The following is a 23,495-nucleotide window of genomic DNA, read 5'->3' on the forward strand; positions in this document are numbered from 1 at the left end:
CAGTGTATCCAGAAAACACACTTCATGCTGCAATAAATGCACTGCCCAAGTGTCCCCTCTCCCCACTGCCTTTCAGCAGCAGGCAGCAGCAAACAGGTCGTCAGGCCAAAATGATGATTAAGTTTAACATTTTCTACAATATTGACAAAGCACTTTAAGCACAAGATGTTAGTTAATAATTTAGAAATGAATATTGTCTGTATGGACTTCCCCCCAAAGAAGGTGCACATGTAAAACTGCGGTGTTAAGCGAAGCGGTTGAAAAATTTGAGTGCGCCTAACTTTTGTGCCGGTACGCCTAAATTTTGTGCGCCCATGTCAAAAAGTTAGTCTAGAGCCCTGCATGTGATTCAGTTGTGTTGACCCAGGGTGAGATCTAAAACCTGCAGGACACCGGCCCTCGAGGCCTGGAGTTCGAGACCCCTGATCTAAGGAATATTTCTAATCGCAGACTACTGGTGTCAAAGGTTGAACTTGAAATGATTCTTCATGCTTTTATTTCTTCCTGTTTGGATTATCGTAAAAGTCTCTTTGCTTGTTTCTTTAGACTGTGCAGAATGCTGCAACAAGACCTTTAATTGGCCCAAACAGAAGGTCACATATCACTCCAGTTTTAGCTTCTCTTCATTGGTTGCCGTTAAAGTTAAAGTTTTGGTTCAGGGAGCCTCTCACTCTGTACACGTCACCGACCCTGGATCAGCAAACAGCCCCAGACCATCACACTTCCTCCTCCATGTTTGACAGTTGATGCCACACACTGTGGAACTTTCACCTACTCGACGGCGTACAAAGCTCCTGTGTGACGAACCGAAGATTTCAAAGTTTGATTCATCAGTCCATAAAACCTTCCAGTCTTCAGTAGTCCAATGGTAGCATTTCATGGCCCAGACAAGCCTCTCAGTCTTATTCTGACGTCTGGCTTTCTTGCTGCAGCTCATCCTGTCAAACCTGCAGCTCGAAGTCTTCTCTTCACAGTTGAAACTGAGACTTGCTCACTACGACCACTGTTGCACTTGAAGCTGTTGTCCTGTGACCGGCCTATCACACAGCTGTTAACTCTCAGAAACTTGTCCTCTGATTCAGTTGTGTCTTTGTGTCTGCAGATCTCTTCCTGTCACAGTTTGTTTCTCAGTGTCTTTTAATGGTCACTGACGACTTTCTTTGAAATGTTATATTTTTAAGTGTTATGATGGTCTGTCTCTCTTCCACTGTTAATTGCCTTTTTCTCACCATTTTTGTAGCAACATTGTTCTTGTGTCTCTGAGAGAACACCTCCGATGGTTCTGTAGGGAACAGCTGGTTTATTCTCCTGCCTTCTATCTCTCTGGTGAACCTCTTTGGCTGGCCAAGGCTGTGAGTCGTTGCTTGGCAGTTTCCTCGGGAATGGACAGCTTGCTGTACTTGTTAAGCACCTTCTTTGTTGCACCTTTCTGCAGCTCCGATAGTTGGCTAACTTCCCTCTGTGCTACCTTGATCTTAGCCGCTAGTCTCCTTCTCTATGGAGGGTACTGCTCTTTGTGACTGTTGAGCTTTTAGCCAGGCATCTCACTGATCACTGCTGCCGTGGTGTAGATCTGCTGAAATAGTCTCGGTAATGGTTGCAGTAGGGGGGGGGGGAGCTAAATCACATCAATCTTTGGTGGGAGCACCCTTTGCCTTCTTCTAGGTCCACACACAGTTTTTAAAGGAACTCTGCTGGTAGGTTGTTCCAAACATCTCAGAGAACTAACCACAGATCTGCTGTGGATGTCGGCTTCCTCACATCCTTCTGTCTGTAATCCCAGACACACTCGATGTTGAGTTCAGGGCTCTGTGGGGGCCGGACCATCCAGTACTTCTTGTTCTTTACGCTGAAGATAGCTCTTAATGACTGGCTGTGTTTGTGCTTCTTGTCCTGCTGGAGAATACTTTTGGGGCCAATAAACCATCATTTATATTTCTGAAAGCTTTCTTTGTTTGCAGCATTTTTCACACCTGCCTAACACTTGTGCACAGTACTGTGTGTATACATCAATAGCTAACTGTCAGTGTTTCCTTTTTTATTTCAGTGAATCGGCTGGGTGATCTGCGTGATGACAATGACCCAAACTGCACATATGAAGGAGACAACAACGTACTGCTGCAACAGACCAGCAGCTATTTGCTCTCCTGGCTCCATGCAAAACAGCGTGGTCAGTCCTCTGTTCACCAATAGATTATAAATACCTGCAGTAAAGGTCAGTCACTAAAGCTTCTCTCTTTTGTGTTTGTGTTATGGGGGGGTCAGACGGTGTGCGGATTGAGTCTCCCTTTCACACCGTGGATTTTCTGGAGGAGTCTCAGGAGATCCTCAAAAGCAGGTTCACTGCACTCACAGTGGACGACTGTGTGGATTCTGCAGGTACGTTACTTTCTGCTACAGCTTCAAATCACCTTTTACATGAGATAGTGGAATTTCTTCCTTTCAGATCCTCTTATATACTATAAACCTTTTAAAGCAGAGCGAGATTAGCAAATGAGGTAAATGTATAATTTTCAATGTGTTCCACAAACGAGAGTACAGTGAATTTTAGTCACTTAGCCCTGAAATTCAGCTTTACATTAAATGAACAAATGCAGTCTGTTAAACAGTTTAATTGAGCAAATATGACAAACTTTACCACAAACACAAAAATATCAGTTAAGTTCATTTCCCTGCTGACCCAGTAAGAAACAGGCTCCCTCCTCAGGATCTGGGGTCTGTTCTCTTTCTCAGCCCTCTGCTGTGGGTCTGAGAGGACCCCACACTGCGCGCTGGTCCTAATCCAACACCATCGATGTGATTACAAAGGAGGGGAGGTGGGGGAAGTTTAGGAAAAAAGGAACATAAATAAAAAGGGGAACTGATAGAGACGCATGTGTCTGAGCCTGCTTCTCTGCACTGTGAGCTGCCTGATTGTGATTTATAATAATTGGCCATAAACATGTAAATGTATCTGCCTTTCTGATGTGACTGGTTCAGCTTGACTACAGACTATATTATTCAAACGTTTCCAATGTAGCTAACATCCTCGCCTTTGTGTGTCAGTGCCTTTGGCAGCCTATAAGTGGCTTGTGTGTTTCCTGCTGGAGGAGAGTCAGAAGAAGCTGGAACAAGAGCGAGCGTTGGGCAACGATGACTTTGAAGCCCGTAACAACTGCCAAGTAAGACAAACCACTGTCTGCAGACACACACATACACCAACTTTACATCCAAACATCTGGTTCTGGTGGCATTCAGCATCATATGCTGCTTCACTGGCACTGGCTGAAGTTTGGACAGAAACTTGATGCTGTTTATCCAAATCAGACTGAGCTAAAGGTCGTTTGATTTGGATTCATTGAACTGAGATGAACTCTGAGACAAACTGACCTGTTATTGAAACAGCCTGTGCTGCTGTCAGTGATGGACCTTGGAACTTGATTGCCTTTTTTTCTTAGTCAGCAGGAACCTTTTATGGTCTGGGGGAAAGAGTATGAACACTATGAAATGTTCTGCCTCTAAGACTCTAAGACTACTGAAAAGATGCGTCTGTCCACTCCAACCTTACATCTTCTACTCAGGATGTAAATCATAGTAAACAGATCAGGTCAGAAATATTCAAAGCAGGCTGTGCAGCACCATGATGCAGACATTAACCTGCATCTGCAGTACTGTATATGCTGCACCAAAAGTTATAGAAACCAAACGGCTTCCCTGATTCCTCGATCCATGGATCAGTCAGTAGTGAAGCAGTCAGTGTACTTGATAGTATTTGAAATGTGACATTTGGGGAATACAGTGTCAACATCTCTTTCCAGAATGAATGTCTTTGTTTCTCTGGACAGTCGACATCCACAGAACACAATATATACAGAAAACTGATGAAATGCCCCCCATTACTTTGTGCAGAAGAGCATACTTCTGTCTGCAGTCAGCATAGTTTCCTCCACTATCCGTTGCTTCTGTCATGTGACCTGGGGTAGAAGGAGACTGAGTCCTAATAAAGACGACAGAGCTTTTCTCTATGTCCTAATATCTATCCATCTTCTCCAATTATCCTTATCAGGGTCGTGGGGGGTGGAGCCTATCCAAGCTGCCACAGGGAGAGAGGTGGGGTACACCCCAGACAGGTTGCCAGTCCATCGCAGGCCTAGCATATTTCCTAATAATAAAGCATTTTTGTTCTTAATCAAAGATAAATCAAAATATAAGTTTGATCAGTATATAAAGAAGAAATGTAGTTTGAAATATCTGGAAATATGTGTTCTAATGTTTGAGTTCTGTGTGTGTCACATATTAAATACATAAATACAAATAAATATGTCTACGTTTACCAGTACAATGAATCAGAAATGAGAATAACAGTGATTCTAATAACAGACCTCACTGAGAGAGTACCCTGTGTATGTGTGTGCGTGTGTGTGCGCGTGTGTGCGTGTGTGTGCGCGCGTGCACGTGTGTGTGTGTGTGCGTGCACGTGTGTGTGTGTGTGTGTGTGTGTGTGTGTGCGTGCACGTGTGTGTGTGTGTGCGTGCACGTGTGTGTGTGTGTGTGTGTGCACGTGTGCGTGTGGTGCAGAATGAGGTTAAAAGCGACACACTAACGTCAGAGAACATCTGACTTGCAGAGAAGTTTATTTTAGGCAACAAAAACGTGCCTGAAATAAACTAATAATAAATAAATAACCTAACAGAGTTTTTAAAAGTAAAAGAAAGTATTACTCTGTATTTGAGTTGAAATGTGATCGTGTTACAGTGAAATTAGATCTGTGAAATTACACAGATCTAATTAGAATAAACTGAGTGAAACATGAAGCCAAATGTGACTGAATGTTTCAATGTGATGGGAACTTGAATTCTGTTAAGAAAAGCAAAGAAACTGTAATGAAGTGATTTTAATGTTTAAACTTTGAGTTAAATCTCAGAGTCAGAGAGAAGTAGAAAAAATGTGGGTGGACACTGATGATTACATGGTTGGATGGTCAACATGCAAAGATGTGACGTCCAGTAGGAGAGAGGGGGGAGAAAGGGTGAGCAGGTACCAAAGTGGGGTGTAAAATAGATTTGAGCTTCTTCCCTTTTGTCTTCTGTCAGATGAGCAGTTCAGAAGATCTCAGACGGTCACAGCTGAAAATTGCAGCAGTAGAGGGGGAGCTGCAGTCCGACCTGTGAAGGGATTTTCTAATTTTTGGTTTTCATCTGCTCATTTGTTCTGTGCTAAAAGCTAATTCAGAAGGATTTTGATTTGCATCATACGTCCGGGAGCTTTCCTGTCGGGTGATTATCCTCGGCCTGGAATAACAGGATCATCCTTTCTCCAACCTCTTGTTACCAAACATAATAAGTCAGCATTAGCTCAAAGCAGATTAGTTAGATAAGTATAGTTGAGGTGATTTGATTGTTATTTTGTTAGTGCTAAGTTGCTTCAGATAGTGAACATTCACCTTTTCATCTTTGGTGAAACAGTAAACGTAGAAGTCTGAATATTATTCTTTAGTGGCACAAATACAGGTTACCCTAGCTATAATAATAAAAAATAATCTTTCCCAGGTGTCCAGGCTACTAAAATCATCCCAGAAATAACAAGTGGGCAGCTACCGCTAACAGATGGGACTGATAGGATCTGATTTAGGCTGATCAGGTTTCTTCATACCAGGGTGAGCAGGTAGTAGGTAAGGCCCCTTACCCACATCGGCTCCAGTTAAACTCTGCTTTATCTACTGGGTGAGACTCAGAGGTCGGACTTTTAAAAAAGCCAAAATCAGCTTCCTGTATAGGAGTTTTGTGGGCCTACAGATTGACACGTCCAGTCTTTGTATCGCTTCTGTATCTCATAAAGACTCTTAAGAGCAGCACCACACCAAGAACACCTGCACATGGTTAGATTACAAATCAGCTGTTTCTGTGTTTTTATGTCTTCAGTGTACTTACAGACTTTTAACTCTGGTTATAAATGTATGTGTACAGGTTTACTACTGCAGGTCACTGGCCATGGCCTACATTGAGCACACCTGCCTGCAGAGGTTTCATGAGCTGACCACTAATCGGGACACACCAGCTGGTCTCAAACCAGTATTAAGGAAACTTTGTGCCCTGTATGGGCTGTGGAGCCTCAGCAGCCACATGGCAACACTGTACCAGGGTATGTAGTGGGCTCGATGCTGTATATACGGAGAAATCTTCATCATAGTGATGTGGTAACACAGTGTTGTTGTTTCTAGGTAATTACTGGAGTGGACGTAAGCCTACTGAGCTGGTCCAGATGGCAATCCTCACTCTCTGCTCCCAGGTACACGAGCTGCTACCAAAGACTGAGACAGAAAGAGGGTAGAGCTGTTTATGGCAGATATACAGGAATTTGTTCAAGTATATAGGAATGCATTCACATTCCTATGTATAGGGCACAGCTATAAGAAGCACATGTGTGCGTTACGTACTGTCATGTTTTTGTTCTTTATTCAGCTGTTTGTATTTATGAGTTAAGAGATCAGGAATAAAAACACATAAGTGGCTCCTTTGACACAATAAAGCAGATAATGTTACACATTAATCTTTAACTTGACATTTGACTATTTTGGTACCATGAAAGTCAAAAGTCGGGTATGCTTTAGGGCGTGTCCACATTTTGATTAACATGTCCCCCGGAGAAGGCCGGATCCTGGCTATCAGTCAGATTTGCAATTCACAACATTTGATTTCTAAACACAAAGATAGTGAAAAAACTCAAAGCTTCAGAATCTGTCGGTGACCTCAAAGTGGCTCCATCCATCGTTTGGACCACGTAGTTATACACTGACGCGTTTGGTCTAACTGTGCCTTTTTATTGATGTTATCCGTCTCACTTACTTGTGCTCTCCTGTACTTTGGGAATGTCCTCATAGAACAGAAAGACATTGAAGAAATGATGGCTTGACCTGACTGTAAAATCTGCTCTGTCTCTCTCACAGCTAAAGGATGATGCAGTAGCCTTAGTGGACGTCCTGGCACCCACTGATTTCATCCTCAACTCACCTATTGGCTGCGCTGATGGACAGGTAAACGCATATAAACACAGAAAATCTAGTTGTATCCTAAAAACTTTGCTGTGCGTCAAATTTCAAGGACATTGAAACATTTCACTTTTATTTATATTTGGCTACATCGTAACACAAGTAATCTCAGGACCCTTCCGATAATAAGCGTAAGAATCCATGTTAAATAAGTGAAGAAATGCTTTTCCTTTGTCCTCTTGCTGCAGATTTACAACCACCTGTGGTCCACAATAATGCAGGGCAGCAAAGTGCTGGAACGTCCATCCTGGTGGAAGGAGTTCTGCTCAGACAAACCTGTGCTTGGATCTCTGCGTCCAAAACTCTAAAACCCAGTCGTGCTCTGCAAAGGATCTCTGCATGTCTGTCCAGTGCCTGAAGTTTATGTAAAACTTAAAATTTGCTTGGGCTCAAATTCCAACAATGTTAGGAAATGTTGAACAAGTCCATACAAAACTTTACAAACTGTGACACTCGAGATTTCAACAAACTTTCATGAATCCTCTGCTTCATACACCCACATTTTCATTATCATTTAGTTGCACATGAGTGCTTAAACTTTAAGAAAACTGTGTGCTACTCAACAGTAATTAAAATTAGTTGCAGCCCTAAGACATCGACATGCTTCAGCATTTCTGGTAACATCATTGGTGGTTAATAGCTGGTATATTTTAATAGTTTTACCATCTCTGCGTCCAGTTTTTCTAACTTCACACCAGAAATGTCGATATGCTTTTTTTTTTCATCACATTTGTAGATCAACACATACTTGTGTACATGTATCACTATAACTAGATATAGAAAGATGCATTACACAGCACATGTGTATATATCATCAAATAAAATGTGGCGTATCTTCTGTACAAAAACATTCCTTTCCACCCTTTGCTCATATACATTTTACCCAGTAAGAAGCTTTTATTTTTTTACATGTCACACATGTTATAGCTGGTGAAATAAATGCGTTGTAATATTAAACAAAGATAACCAAGTAAATAGAAAATACAGTTTTTAAAAGACAATTTAATTAAGAGAAAAAAAACCCTGAAGCCTGATTGGTTGTGTCACTTTATAACATGAGTTTTGCTCTCTAACAAAGAGCAGAATTTTGGGCCATCAGTTCATGCCCTGAGGCTCAGGCGCACTCTGGCTATTCAACAGGACTATGATCCGTAACACGCCTTCAAGTCCACCTCTAAACGACCGGAAAAACGATTTTGGCCTAAAGAAGAGCAAATACTTTAATAGCACTGTGTTTAAAAAAAGCTGTTTCTGTGCTGTGATGAGCTCTGAAACCTGACTGAAACTCTTCAAATAAGCCATTCCTCTGCAGATGATCTGTTAGCTGTTTGACAACTACTCTTTCAAGGATGTTTGATATGAAAGGAAGGTTGGAGATTGGCCTATAATTAGCTAAGACAGCTGGGTCTAGAGATGCTTTTTGAGTAAAGGTTTAACTACAGCCAGCTTGAAGGCCTGTGATACACAGCTGATTATTAGAGATAGGTTGATCAGATTTAAGATTGAAGAATTAATTAATGGCAGAACTTCTTTGAGCAGTTTTGTAGGAATGGGGTCTAAAAGACATGTTGATGGTTTGGAGGAATTATTGAAGTTAACTCAGAAAGATCAATTGGAGAAAAAGAGTCTAAATGAATATCAATGGTACTAAAGGTAGCTGTAGATGACCATTTCACAGATGTAACATTGAGTAATTTTTTTTTAATGGTTCAAATTTGATTTGTTTGTTGCTGAGTAGCTATGGCAGTTAATCTTTGGGTGTTAAATGTCATGGCTTTGTCCTTGGCTGTTGGTAAGTAAGGGATTCTTAGGTTCTCTATGCTTCCATCACAAATAGATGCTCTGAGATACGAACCCCTTTCACTGATAGCTTCTACTAGCTACCAGCTATATCAACTGCTTTAATAGTAGTTAAAGCTAAAATTAAGCATTAGATACCCGTTTTTATCTCCAGCTCTTTTCTTTCCTTTTTTTGCTTTAGCTTCTTTTTCCTGTAAAATTTGCTTTTATTTTAAGGCTCATGATTTGGCTAACAGTGTCGCTTTCTCCGACTCTGCCTTTAAACGACCAGATGATACACAATGAGACTACACTGTAGCCATTTTAAAACCATGCTTTGATCATAGCAATATATGTGAGATTCACCTTTTCATTTCTTTATTCCGCTTCATTAATGCTATTCTCAGTAATGATTAGCCATCTCGTCCAAGTCCATTCTGCAAAGTCCTGAAAAGAAGCATCCTTGAAACTTGGGTTCAAGCAGGGTTGTTTGATCTTTGTTCATTTTTTCTTTAGAAATCTGTTGAAGAATCCCTTTAACACTGTACACAGAACTCTCCAACCTGCTGAACTCATCCATTGGTTTGTTTTATCTTGAATGTCATAACCCCGGAACAAGGTGACATAGGATTTTAAAATTCATACCAAAGGTGCAGTTTCTAAAATTCTTGGATAAGTTCACATCTCAGTGATCTTGAAGCCAAGATCAAGGTCAGAGATCAAGTGTCCTGAAAATCTAGATAACTGAATGTGAATGTGACAACTCACGAAAGCTCACCGAGGATTTTCACATTTATTCTGCACGAGCATCTACAGGAGGGGTAGCAGCAGTCGCCAAAATTTTTACTCTGATCTAACTTAACATCATTTTTATTTTTTTATGTTCTTTATTTTTAACCAATGTTATTTGGATAAAAACATTTATAGTATAAGGCTATCACTACATCCCCATGTTCTTTGTGTCAGCTGAAACACTGCCGAAGTTTTTATACTGTGGAAAAACTCTGCAATGCTCACGGCTGGAAAAGTCAAGCTAAAGCACCTCACTGCATAGCAGAGGTTTGTTCTATGGCTCAATTAAATAAAAGCTCAGTTTTTGAACTTGTCCATTTTTGTTTTTTCTGAAATAATTCTGCAATTGTGTTTACAAAATGTATGATTTTTTTTTTTTAAAGAAAACTGATCTGTTTAGAGATGTTGAAAATCTATTTTCAAAAGAAAGCTCTATTAAAATGTTGAAAAATCTTGACAAACATTTTTTGACAAAAAGTTGATAGAGGCAAGAAATACAAGGTTTTACAGCAGTGTCTAGATGTTGGTCAGCTCAATTTAGTTTTGGGTGGGTGAACAATTTGACATTATTACATGATTTCATTTAAACATTTAAAATAAACAGTCTGAATCTCAACATTTTACGCCTTAAAAATCATCTAAAAGTCAACTGAAAACTGAAGTTTATATCAGGAAATACGATGACCACAGAGACATAGACACACGAATTTTTATCCAAACCATGATCTTTGACTAAACCTAACCAAGGCAGGAAATGAAAAGTCTAAATGCTAAGTAAAAGTACCACACACAACATAAATCCCAGTTTCTTGGCAGCAAAACCAAATACCCCACAAATGAATGTGGTCCTTGCTGTTAGGCAACAGTAGTGCTCGCACTCTCAAACTCTTAAATATAAAATTTGTAAATTGCATCTCAAGGAGACGAAGGAGAAAACGGACATTGAAAAAAGACTGAGACAGAAAGGGAACACCGACTGCCGACCACACAGGAGAGGCATGTAGCAGAAACCTAAAGACTAGATGGCAACACTACACAAAGCAGAAACATGATAATAAGAACCAAAACCCGGAATACAAACTAAATCTTAGAATATTAAATAAACCAGAGTCCAGACAGCTCGTCACTATCTTGTCTGTTGTATCAGAGCACATGTCTCATATGCCATGATGTGTCTGGGCTGACCCATGAGCCTGTCACTTGTTCACCTCTGTTTCTTCCTTGGACTGCTTTGTTTTGCAGACCCTCTTACCCAGTCGGGTAGTCCAATGCGTGCCCATTTTTCCTGTTTCTAACACATCAGCTTTGTAGATAAAATGTTCACTTGCTCCTTAATATTTCCCACGCACTATCAAGTGCCATCATGAAGAGATAATCCATGTAATTCTCTTCACCTGTCAGTGGCCATAATGTTATTCCTGATGGGTGTAAACCTGTCGAGGTGAGCATCCTGATCTATGTCTGTGAAGGTTCTGAGTCATCCAGGTCTTTCTCTCTCTCTCAGGATGTACCAAACTGTAGATTTTGACACTCCTAATATTGTAGCAATTTCTCTGATGGGTTATTTCTGTTTTTGCACCTTAAGGAGTCTAAGGAGCTTGAAGAGAAAGGCGTCTGGACTTCTTTTAGGTCTCTTAAAGACGTTTCATCTGAGAAGCTTCTTCAGTTCTAGGGTCAAATGGTGGAGAGTCCCAGATTTAAGCCCTGTGGGAGTTTCCCCCACAAGAGGGCCAATGGACCCCCTAATGATCCTCTACCTAATCACACGAGCAGGGTCCTGATTACTCCAAGTCTGTGTTCCAGAGGGTGATGGGAGTCAAAGAGGAGGTACTGGTCCGTGTGTGGGGGCTCCCGGTAAACTTCAATGTTGAGGTTGCCATTCTCTTCATTACGCACGGCACAGTCCAGGAAAGGCAAGCAGTTATCCTTTGTGTCTTTCCTGGTGAACCATGTTTTTATCCACAGCGTTGATGTGAGCATTTGCGCTTCTTGGGTTTTGATTTTGACCCAGGTGTCGTCCACATATCTGTACCAGTGGCTGGGTACTCTTCCTTTGAAAGAGCCAAGAGCCTTCCTTTCCACTTCCTCCATGTAAAGGTTGGCTACAATCGGTGACATGGGGAGCCCATGGCACAGCCATGTTTTTGCCTGTAGAAACCCTCGTTGTATTTAAATGTGTGGTGGTGAGGCAGAGGTCTAACAGTGTGCAAGTCTGATTGGGGGTGATCGGTTCTGTCTTCCAAGAAGCTGTCTTCTTGTAGGCATTTTCTGACAGTCTCCACTGCCTCAGTTGTAGGTATGCAAGTGAAGAGAGAGACTACATCAAAGGACACCACAGCTTTATCTGTCTCAAGTGAAACAAACCAAACCAAAACAAAGCAACTAGTACTGAGTCTCCCTGTGTTAGGAGTTTTCCTGTAAATTCAACTCAGATTGGAATAAATGACACTCAGACAGGTTTTACAAATTAACGTGCACGGGAGAGAACTGGACAGGCGCTGTTCCTTCGCTTGACCTCAGTTGCTCTCGTCCGCTCTCCCGTAACACTATTCTTTTATTGTGGTTGCATGAATATGCATAGGTTCATTAACATATGACATCTTATAGGTATGCATGTGAACAAAGAATACCTTGTGTGTGTGTGCGGTCATAAAATGACCTTCTAACCCTGCTGGCCTGGAAGTCCAGCAGTTCATCTAAACAAAATGCACTTAGAGTAAAACAGACATAGATACGTTTATCCTACCATAAAACAATAAGACAAGGTACGACCTCTCTTAGGAGATGTGTGATCTATGCCAGAACACTCTGAGGAGGAGTGAACGCACTCCTCTCTTCATGCTGCACAGAGTTGTTCCAGACCTCCTAGGATGAGACATTCTTTCAATCTACAAATAACTATATACTTCTAGGCATATATGAGATAAACAAGAAGACAAGGTGTGTGACCTCTCCCATGATCCCAGGATGTGGGTGTGAAAGTCAGAGAGCTCTGGAATGCACACAAAGCTTGCACAATGTAACTTCTCTAATGAAAAGAGCAAACACATCTATAAAACCTTAAACAAAATGTACTTCTAAACATAAACATAATAAAATCTTTCAACATTCCCTCCTGTTGTGTGATCTTTTCTCCTATATTTATATACATAGCAACTCACTAACACTGTATCAGTCTATGGCCACTTGTAAAACATTTTTAGCCAGGACATCATTAATTAGTGGGTTTTGTGAGTATATTATATCCAAATGTCTATCTCATTATCATCTTCTTCATTCTGTGGCAGGGTGATGTAAGCATTAATTGAAGCAGTTACCATTTTTGACACCATGTTCTTCAAACAAGGTATGACGCATGAAGTAAAAAGACACAATAACAATAGTAGAACACCAACTAAAACAAGTCCTTTAAACAGCAGGGATTTTCAAGAGCCGTTTAACAACCACGTGAGCCAGTCTTCTGTGTTTGTGACGTAGTCTTGTTGTTGTGCATCCCTGAGTTGTCTAAGTATGTTTAGAGCATCAGTCATATTGGATGAGTGTACATTATCTGGAATGTATGTGCAGCATGTGTTGTTAAAGAGTATACAGAGTCCTCCTTTTTCAGCCAAAATCATATCTAGTGCGACTCGGTGTTGCATCACAGTTATGTGCAGGGCATCAATCTCTTCATTTTGTTGATTGTTGATTTTGCACGAGGCATTCATGAACAGTCCAAAGCGGTAGTCCAAAGTTTCAATTCTTAACATATTCTTTCTGGTGCCCACCCATGGAAAAAGTGAGTGGAGGACCTTTTGTCCGGTGGTCCAAAGCTTAAATTCCTCTGGCACATCACTGCCATAGATGGGGTCATGTCGTTGCAATTTGGAGATGTCTCGTCGTCGTCTTGTAGTCTGAGAGCTATTTACAGCTGACATCCTAAAGGTGTGATCTGAAATGAAGATTGGGGCACAGGTGCCCGTCCATCCGGGTGGCAGTATGAAGTAAGCACGTTGTCCACACAGCCAGGCCATTCCCTGCACCCAATAGGTGCCGTTGCTGGGCGCAAACCTGTTTACAGGTGCACCCTCTCCGCTGGCAGCGATTTGGTTACAGTTGGTGGTGTTGCCTAGGGGTCTGTTACCGTTGTCTTGTCGGTAACACATGGAGTGGTTCTTCCCTGGAGTCTGGTCCAAGAACACTGGGAAGTGAATGGATGTGTTCCGGTTTGTCACATTAAAGTTGATCCAGAAGAGTTGGTCACACGTTCCAATGTCAAGTCCATCATTTTCAACAATGATTACCTCGTGTCGGGGTGGTCCCTGAAAGATACTAAGAAGGTTAAGCGAATAAATGATAGAGCTTGTCTCATTAATGATGATTTTCTTATGTTGACAGCCAATGCCCGCGAAACTGGCAGCGCACTTGGCTTGTGTTTTATTCATATAGTCTCCATAAAAGGTGGGATGTGTCGAGGTGCTTGGCATGTGGGAGCAGACGTAGCATGCAGTGTTATTAGGCTCTCCCTTAGTTCTGTCATGTACGTAGCGATACCATGCGTTATTCATCCATGGGTGAATGTGGTCTTGTGCCATGTCACGAAGGTGTGAGTTGTCATGTGTCCATCTTGTCTGCAGGTGGTGTGGGAAAGTTACCTCTTCTTGGTCTGAGGTTTCCCTGTGCATTATGTTTCTGACAAATCATGCATGTTCTGACAAATTCCTTTGCTGAATTTTCAAAATTTTGGGTGTAGAAGTGTTTAGAAAGTATATTTACCATTCCGCCGGTTGACACATGAGTGGATCCGTGTGTCACTAATGCTGCTGTTTTGTGTAGGGATTTTGGTAATATTGGTTTGCCATTACAAGTCATCAAATCATTTTCCAGCTGTGCACCACATTTTAACCATTTCTTTTGCTCTGCAGTTGGTGCAGCTTTTTGTTCAGTTTTAAGTACATCAAGTGGTATTTGCGTTGAGGATTCAGACACTAATGTGTCTATTGTTTGTTGTGCTGCTGCTGCTTTTGCGGCTTGATCTGCGAAGTTATTGCCTTTAGTGACCTCTGAATTGTCCTTCTGGTGTGCAGCACATTTACACAATGCTAACTGTTTTGGCAATGTTATCACCTCCAACAGTGCCTTTAAAAGATTTCCATGTTGCACTGGATTTCCAGTAGAAGTAATCATACCTCTATTCTGCCAAATTCTTGCAAAATGATGTACTGCTGCAAAAACATACTGGCTGTCAGTGTGTATGTTTATGTCTTGTCCTTCATGCAGTTGACACGCACGTATAACAGCTGTAAGTTCTGCACTTTGTGCAGAATGTGAGGAAGTTAATGCTTTTGCTTCTAAAACTGTGTCTGCTGTGGTTACTGCATAACCTACACAGTTTTGCCCAAAGTTATTTTTGGACGCTGAACCATCAACAAAGATGTTAACAAAACCAGCTTGTGGTGTGCTGTAAATGTCAGCACGAGGTTTTGTCTCCTCATCTAGCTTCTGTATACAGCAGTGTGCGTCACCATCTTGCAGAGTGGGGAGAAGTGTGCTAGGGTTTAACTGGCCACACTTCTCAATTTTGATATGTGACTGCGAAAGCAGAATGCCTACATAGGAAAGTTGTCTTGCATGTGTTAGGTAAGACAAATTTGCTTGCAATAAGATTGAGGTTACAGCATGTGGGACTTTGATAATCAATGTGTGTCCCAGAACGATATCAGCAGACTTTTTAACTGCCTCTGCTGCAGCTGCACAGGCCTGCACGCATGTAGGCAAACCTGATGCAACCGAGTCTAATTTGCACGAATAGAACGCAAGTGGACGTTGCTTTTCCCCGAAGGCCTGCGTTAAAACAGCCTTCATATAGCCTGCACCTCCGTCTACATGCAAGTAGAAAGGTTTATCATAATCTGGCAATGCTAAAACTGTACGTGTTTGAAGTGCGAGTTTTAGATTGCTGAAAGCTTTTTCTGCTTCTGGTGTCCATTCTAATTTATCTTTCAGTGCTAGATTTTTACCATAAATTAGATTCTGCAAAGGCTGAGCCAAAGAAGCATATTCAGGTATCCAACTTCTACAATAATTGCAGAGACCTAAAAGGCTCATCATTTGTTGCTTTGTGAGTGGTTTTGGAGCATTTTGTACTGCTAGTTTTCTGCTGTCTAACAGTGTTTTCCCTTCCCCTGTGAGTGTGTGCCCGAGGTATGTGACCTTTGGGCTCCACAGCTGTAGCTTGTACTGTGAGACTTTATGACCCTGCTCAGCTAAATGGTGTAACACTGTCATTGTGTTCGCTTTGCAGTCTGCTTTTGTGTTCCCTGTGATGAGTATATCATCTACATACAGGAGAAACTGCCCCGGTGCGGGGAGTGTGCACAGTGACATAGATTTTTTTAGAGCCTCTGCGTACAGCGTGGGGCTGTTCTGAAAACCCTGAGGTAACCTTGTGTAAGTGTACTTTTGACCCTCAAAGGTGAACCCGAACAGATGCTGCGAGTCAGGGTGCAGTGGTACAGAAAAGAATGCATTTGACAAATCTATAACTGAAAACCACTGTTCCTTGGGGGTCACTTGATTCAGGAGTGTGTGTGGATTTGCTACCACAGGCGGGATTTGTTCTGTTACTTCATTTATTGCTCTGAGGTCATGTACTAGACGGTACTTTCCCGTATTTGCTTTTTTTACTGGGAAAATAGGGGTGTTACAGGTTACTTTAGTTGTTTTTATTAAAATGCCTGCCTTTTCCATGTCTACTATTACTGGTTTTATTCCTGCTTTAGCTTCTGTTGCGAGGGGATACTGTGGCTTTACTGGCCTGTAAGTTGTTGTGGTTTTTACTACAACAGGATCTGCTCCTTTAATTAGTCCTACGTCTGTTTGTCCTGTAGACCACAGCTTAGCAGGTATTTCTTCTAGTTCTGGATGTTGCTCTAAAGAGAGTGTGTATCAATTTTCACTAACTTCATGCAACATTAGTTTAGCATACATGCCCTCTGGCCCTGGCACTACACCAATATTTAGTTTTTCTAAAGCATCTCTCCCTAAAAGGTTGACTGGACAGGATGGGTCATATATACATTGATTCTTACAACTTCTGCCGCTTTCTTTGTGTACTAGCAACAATCCCTCTGTTAATGATTTAACACTGGTGTGGCCTGATGCAGATTTAACTATCAGGGTATCACTTGAGTATTTTAAATTTTGGGGCTTTTGATTTAACACGGTTTTACATGCTCCAGTGTCACATAACATGGTTATAGGTTGGCCACTGACATGGATTGTTACTGTGGGTTTGTGTTCAGAACCTAGGAGTAATTGTTCTATGTTGAAAATTTCTGTGTCCTGTTCTTTTTCCTGTTCTAGTCACTTACTCTGATACTCACTCCTATTCCTACAGTCTCTTGCAAAGTGTCCTTCCTTTCCGCAGTTATAACAGCGATTGTCTCTATCATTTCTGTCCCATCTATCTCCTCTGAAAGCTACTCTTTTCTTTCCCCTGTTCCTCTGCTGCCCCTTTCTCTGTCCTCTGTATTCACCAGCAAATGCCACAAATCCTGTTTCAGGATCCACAGTGAAAACACCTCCTTTCTCTTTCTTTTTTAACACTCGGGTTGCATGTTCTGCATACTGCAGAGCATCTGTTAGGTTACCGGTGTTCATTGTCACCCAGTGTTTTTCAACATGGGCTCTAACTGGGGGAAGGAGACCATTTAAAAATTCATTCTTTAATTGTTGTTGGTATGGTCTCTCTGGGCCTTCTTCATAATCTAGGCCTGAATGTTGTCTAAAAACCGGGCGTAGCCGGTCGAGGAAGTCTGATGCTTTCTCGGCTTCCTTTTGTTTTACTTCTCCTATTTTTGCGTAATCTGCTCTGGGGGCCAGGCGGACTCTAATCCGCTCATACAACTGTGTTATGGCAGTTTGTAAATCAGGAGATATAGGAGGTAGGGCTCTACCATGTTCATCTGATCCTGTAAACTCTTCCCTCACTGTTCCCATTTTTAATCCTAGCAAGTCTTGTATCACTTGGAGCATTTCATGGCCATTTAAATACCACTGTCTTCTAATTAACTCGACAGCTTCTCTCCATTGTATAAAGCCTTCATTTAAAGGTGGGACATCTTTGAGTACATTCTGTCTATCTTTTTGTGACCATGGTCTGAAAACAAATATGTTTGGGTTCTCATCTCGCTCATTATTTGCACCACCGGTCAGCTGTCCAAATCTAGGATTAGGTGTGGCTATCATTGGGAATAATTCAGAGGGTCCTGGGGGGTTAACACTTCCTCCCATGTCCCTGCCTGACGGATCTTTCCCTATGTTTTCCTGTGGATTTTTATTTACAGTCATACAGTTTAATGCGTTTCGGGCTTGCGCATAGGGATTAGGTTGGTTGATAAACGGATTTTTTGATTGCGGTTCTGGTGCTGTCGGCATTGATACATAAGGGGGTGGCTGTGGGCTTTGTAACGCTGTTTCTTTTTTCTTTTGTTTTTTTTGTCTATTTTCACTACGTCTTTCTTCCTCCTCTTTCCATGCCTTAAAATATTGCAACTCTTGAATACGTTTTGTTTTCTTTTTTGGATTCTTTTCAGTATTTATTTCTACTTGGAGGGTTTCTTTTAATTTAGTCAATGCGGAGGGGCTACATTTTCCCTCCCATGTGGGACATTTAGCTTTTTTTGAATTTCTCCATCTACATGCACTAATTTGTCCGGCGCCTGGACATTTTTTCTCTAACCACTGCTCGTCAGCAGTGAGTTTTGAAGCTTCGTTACCCATTTTAATCCTGTTTCAACTACACAACTGTGGCACCTTCTCTGGCACGAGAATCGAGAGAGGTAGTTGACACGGCCTTCTACTTTCAAGCTATTCTTGAAAGCGGTGTCATCTTTACGTGACGAAACACGACCTATTTCTCTCCTCGCCAGTACTTGGGTGACCAACAGTAAACAAATCAATGGAATAGTTCAGCCTCCTTATTGTGCTGTAAAATTAACTTATTCCATTAACACAAAAAAAAATAAAACAACAAACAACAAGGCCTTTTCAACGCGTACTACGTTTTACGGACAAGGTTTATCTAAAAATGCTTCCAGCCCTCTTTCAGGCGAGCCTTTACTTCTAGAAACCCTTCTAAAAATGCTTCCAGCCCTTTTTCAGGCGAGCCTTTACTTCTAGAAACCCTTCTAAAAATGCTTCCAGCCCTTTTTCAGGCGAGCCTTTACTTCTAGAAACCCTTCTAAAAATGCTTCCAGCCCTTTTTCAGGCGAGCCTTTACTTCTAGAAACCCTTCTAAAAATGCTTCCAGCCCTTTTTCAGGCGAGCCTTTACTTCTAGAAACCCTTCTAAAAATGCTTCCAGCCCTTTTTCAGGCGAGCCTTTACTTTTAGGAATGCTACCAACCCCTCTGGGCGAGCCTAAATGTTTTACGCGAGGTGTCTCAGAGTGTCAATATTCACCTGGTTGCTGATTCACTGCCGGTCTCTTAGGTCCGCCTCATCGACCCCCACCGCCGTGTACCACTTGTAATAACGCCAGCCAGAACCCGAATTCACGTCTCTGGTCTTTTTTATCCTGTACCTAGACAGGAGCTGTCGACAGACTTCAGCGCGGGCTTCTCACGACGTCAGGACTCGATGAGGTTTTCCCGTAGGAGCACACAAAACGTTATGTCCTAACTCCGGCTCGGAGGACCAAATAAATGTTAGGAGTTTTCCTGTAAATTCAACTCAGATTGGAATAAATGACACTCAGACAGGTTTTACAAATTAACGTGCACGGGAGAGAACTGGACAGGCGCTGTTCCTTCGCTTGACCTCAGTTGCTCTCGTCCGCTCTCCCGTAACACTATTCTTTTATTGTGGTTGCATGAATATGCATAGGTTCATTAACATATGACATCTTATAGGTATGCATGTGAACAAAGAATACCTTGTGTGTGTGTGTGGTCATAAAATGACCTTCTAACCCTGCTGGCCTGGAAGTCCAGCAGTTCATCTAAACAAAATGCACTTAGAGTAAAACAGACATAGATACGTTTATCCTACCATAAAACAATAAGACAAGGTACGACCTCTCTTAGGAGATGTGTGATCTATGCCAGAACACTCTGAGGAGGAGTGAACGCACTCCTCTCTTCATGCTGCACAGAGTTGTTCCAGACCTCCTAGGATGAGACATTCTTTCAATCTACAAATAACTATATACTTCTAGGCATATATGAGATAAACAAGAAGACAAGGTGTGTGACCTTTCCCATGATCCCAGGATGTGGGTGTGAAAGTCAGAGAGCTCTGGAATGCACACAAAGCTTGCACAATGTAACTTCTCTAATGAAAAGAGCAAACACATCTATAAAACCTTAAACAAAATGTACTTCTAAACATAAACATAATAAAATCTTTCAACACCCTGTTAATGTTGTTCCAACAGTGTCATGAGAAATGTTCATCAGCACCATCATTACAACTGAGCAGTCCTGTCTTGTGAAAAAAACAGGTCATTGGCAGCTAAAGTCATATAACATACTGCCAAGAGATGAAAATACTGAAAAATGGTGAATGCAAAGTTTTCAGCCATGAGATTATTGCTTATGCAATTTTAGGAAAAGATCATAATTTGAAAAAAGAAACTATGCTACTGGGGATGGTAATAATGTTATTAAAAATATGATTAAAAACATAAAAACCGCTTGTCCACATTTTTTTTGAAGTTTATTTTAATCAGAATATGAATAGTGTAAAATTCGAGCACTTGAGAATCAGTCTTGAATGTTTCTCTGTGTAACCATGATTTCATTTGTGATTTCATCACATTGCATCAAAAAATACATATTCTGCTGTTTGCCATAAAATAATTGATTTTAATTAATTCAGTGATGGCACGTTAAAAAATACAAATACAAATATTCAGTAAGATACATTTTTATTCATAGGTGTTTCTTAACTAGACAGAATGACCAGTTGGCACAGATGCAAAGGAAATATGCAGCTGAACACATTACATATTTTAGGCTGGTTAAGGAACAGCCTCTGATTATCTGCATCATACTCAAAACTCATTGCAAATCATAAGATCTTCAGCATCAATGCAATAAACAAAGTTATGATCGGTTTAATAGAATAGAACAAGATCCTTCTCACAATACATATTAATAAAAAAAACTGTGTTCGTTCAGGCAGGAAGTGCTCGTCACAGAGCCTACACCTAAATACCTCAAATGCTTCTTTTGTCAGATCCAAGTCTCACAATCTCATATCAGTCATTTAACTCTGACGAGTGAACTCAAAATTTCAAGTTAGCCCTGGCAGTCAGGAAGTGCTGTGAAGTTACGTAATGTCCTCGTTACCCTTGAAGCAGAAGCTGGAAGTAGAGGTCTGCATTCCCGCGGCTGTCCCGCGGGAGCCGCGGGACCCGACCAGATTTCTTGCGGCGCGGGAATAAATTTCCAAATAAAATGCGGTAGCGGTCGGTAACTCTGGTGTAATTTGAACGGGAGCGGGCGGTCTGAAAATATAGCGTGCCCGACATTTTTTCGGAACAGCATATCTGTGATTTCCTCATTCTAATTGAGCACTGGTACAGCCAGTGCTCACGCCTGTTACACGCACTGAGCGCATGGATCAGTGCTTTTTGCACGTGCATTTTACTTGCACAGTCTGTGACTCTGTGCGCGCATCACCTGCATCAGAGCGCGCTTTACCAACATGGCAGAGCAAACTGAAGATGCAATTTCCTTGAAGGACGTTCAGCTGGGATTAGACAACGGTCAGTTTACTTTAAGGAAACCCTCATCAGTCAGTGACATTCTTTTCCTGCATGGAAATTTAAAATAATTTGGATTTTTTAAGTAAGTTTCGTTCATTTGATTAATAGTTTATAATTTTGAGATGTCGTTTATTGTTGTATTTATATATGCATATTTTCTTTTGTAGGAGAGACCTTGAATTCGACATTGGGACATTTTTTCGTTAAACTGATAGTTTAAACAATCATTTAATTTCGCAGTGGCCAACTATTTTGTTCTTTTGTTTACAATTTTAAGTGACTTTTTTTTTTTTGCGACACTTTCCCTACTTTGTTGACAGAAAAATGTTACGTTTGTATTTTACATAAAAATAACAAATAGGCCACAATGCTGTATTCGTTTTTATTTATTTTATTTTTGCAACACGTTTTCCATGTTAAAAGATAAATGTTGCATCTTGACAGATAAATGCATCTTGTTTAAGAAAAATAAATACAATCATTGCACAACCTGCAGTTTTATCTGTTATCTCTATTTTTTGGTGGTACCCCATTTAAATGTGAGATTTTGGAAACCAGATCTAAATTTAGCGGGAACGGTCGGGTCGGGTAGAAAATTATTCTAAGCGGGCAGCGGGTGAACAAAGACTGAATATACAGCGGGAGCGGTCGGGTGCGGTACAAAACCTTGCGGGAGCGGGCGGGAGCGGGACTAAAAAAACATTCCCGCGCAGACCTCTAGCTGGAAGCGTCAGCTACCAGTGCTACAGCTGCCGGGCAGGAACGGGCAAACTGCTGCGTACTTTAAGCGTGGTTTTACAAATGATGAAGTCCTCGTGTTGCTAGCTGGTTTGTGTGTTGTTATTATCAGCACAACAGCTTTTTTTCATGTTTACTTCACAGTGGTAGCTCTGTGATGCTATCACTAGCCGATTTTTAGTGTGCTAGGTAACAAGGAAATTATGTTATTCAAGACTGGCAATGCTCACTAGACATTTTAACTTATTTTACTAACTCAAAATTTTAACTTAATGTCAATTTTTTTGTTATTTTTTTCTTAAATTTCTACTTGTTAACTTGAAATTTTGAGTTATTCCTGGAGTTACTCTTTTGTTTCCAGTCGCAGAAACCAGCTTCCACAGAATGTGTCAGAATGGTTTCATTGCTGATGGAAGGTCAGGGATTCATGACTTAGAGTTGGAACTGTGTTTGTAAATCCACCAACACCATTATTCCAAACCCAAGCTCTGTCTTTCCCGTCTTCTTAGAGCCAATAATGTAAACTACATAACGTGTGTCACTGACATCATTAGAAGCATTAATGGTTTTTTTGTATTAATGACTTTGTCCTTGTGTCTTGGAGTGTCAACTCGGAAGACAGTAGGTTGTTTTTCTGACATCCAAAAACATTTATTATTGTTAACAAACAAACAAACAAATAAAAAACAAATCCAGGCTTGAGCTCCTGAAACACTAAAATGCTTAAAGAGTAAAAACTGAAAAGATTTAGAATTTAAAATTGTATAATTTACAAAAAAAAAACTTTATTTACAGCACTATACACAAGTCTTGGGTCAATCGTCACTTTTTAATATTTTGCTAGGAAAATGGGAAATAGATTTAATCAATAGCTGCACCTAATTTACATGGAAAAACAGTACATGAGGCAAAACCAGGGTTTGTACAATTCTACTGACCACCTCTATTCTTCCACACAGGCCGGACTCTCTTAAGTGCCATTTGTTGTACTTCCTTTAAATAGTCTTCAGGTCTACAGTTTTCCAAGCATCTTAAAGGAGGCAGATGATCTGCAGACTCTTTCAACAATCTCTCCTTTGTTCCTGTCGGTGTCTATATAATTCCACACTACCTCCGTGATGTTGAGATTCCAGACTCTGAAGTCATGGATTAGCCTTCCGAGTCTATTCTATGATGATTTTACTGCATTGGTTAGGAATGATTTCCAATCTACAGAATGAAGCTGTTGCCAACAAGATGTTTTCTAGATGGTACAGCATGACAGATAATATCTGACAGTACATTTATGCATTCTGTTATGCTCCAATCCCAGTTTATAGTCAGTACCATTTAGTCTCCAGCTAATAGTCAGCTGCCACTAAGAGCTTACATAAAGAAAAATACAGCAGACAAAATGAACAGCACAACA

General features: G+C 41.0%; 1 protein-coding gene across 2 annotated transcripts in view; it reads left to right on the plus strand.

Annotated features, from left to right (window-relative positions):
* Positions 1-9,907, plus strand: part of acox3 (acyl-CoA oxidase 3, pristanoyl) — a 36,250-nt gene extending 26,343 nt beyond the window's left edge. For both annotated transcript variants that reach the window (XM_063470307.1, XM_063470305.1), the window contains exons 13-19: positions 2,048-2,170; positions 2,266-2,379; positions 3,046-3,161; positions 5,946-6,120; positions 6,200-6,267; positions 6,926-7,012; positions 7,216-9,907. In XM_063470307.1, the coding sequence (XP_063326377.1) occupies positions 2,048-2,170; positions 2,266-2,379; positions 3,046-3,161; positions 5,946-6,120; positions 6,200-6,267; positions 6,926-7,012; positions 7,216-7,335 (803 nt within the window). In that variant the 3' untranslated portion in view covers positions 7,336-9,907. The remainder of the gene's footprint in view (positions 1-2,047; positions 2,171-2,265; positions 2,380-3,045; positions 3,162-5,945; positions 6,121-6,199; positions 6,268-6,925; positions 7,013-7,215) is intronic.
* Positions 9,908-23,495: the final 13,588 nt, after the last annotated feature.

The sequence above is a fragment of the Pelmatolapia mariae genome, linkage group LG3_W (genome assembly GCF_036321145.2).
Source record: "Pelmatolapia mariae isolate MD_Pm_ZW linkage group LG3_W, Pm_UMD_F_2, whole genome shotgun sequence".
In the NCBI taxonomy this organism is placed as follows: Eukaryota; Metazoa; Chordata; class Actinopteri; order Cichliformes; family Cichlidae; genus Pelmatolapia; species Pelmatolapia mariae.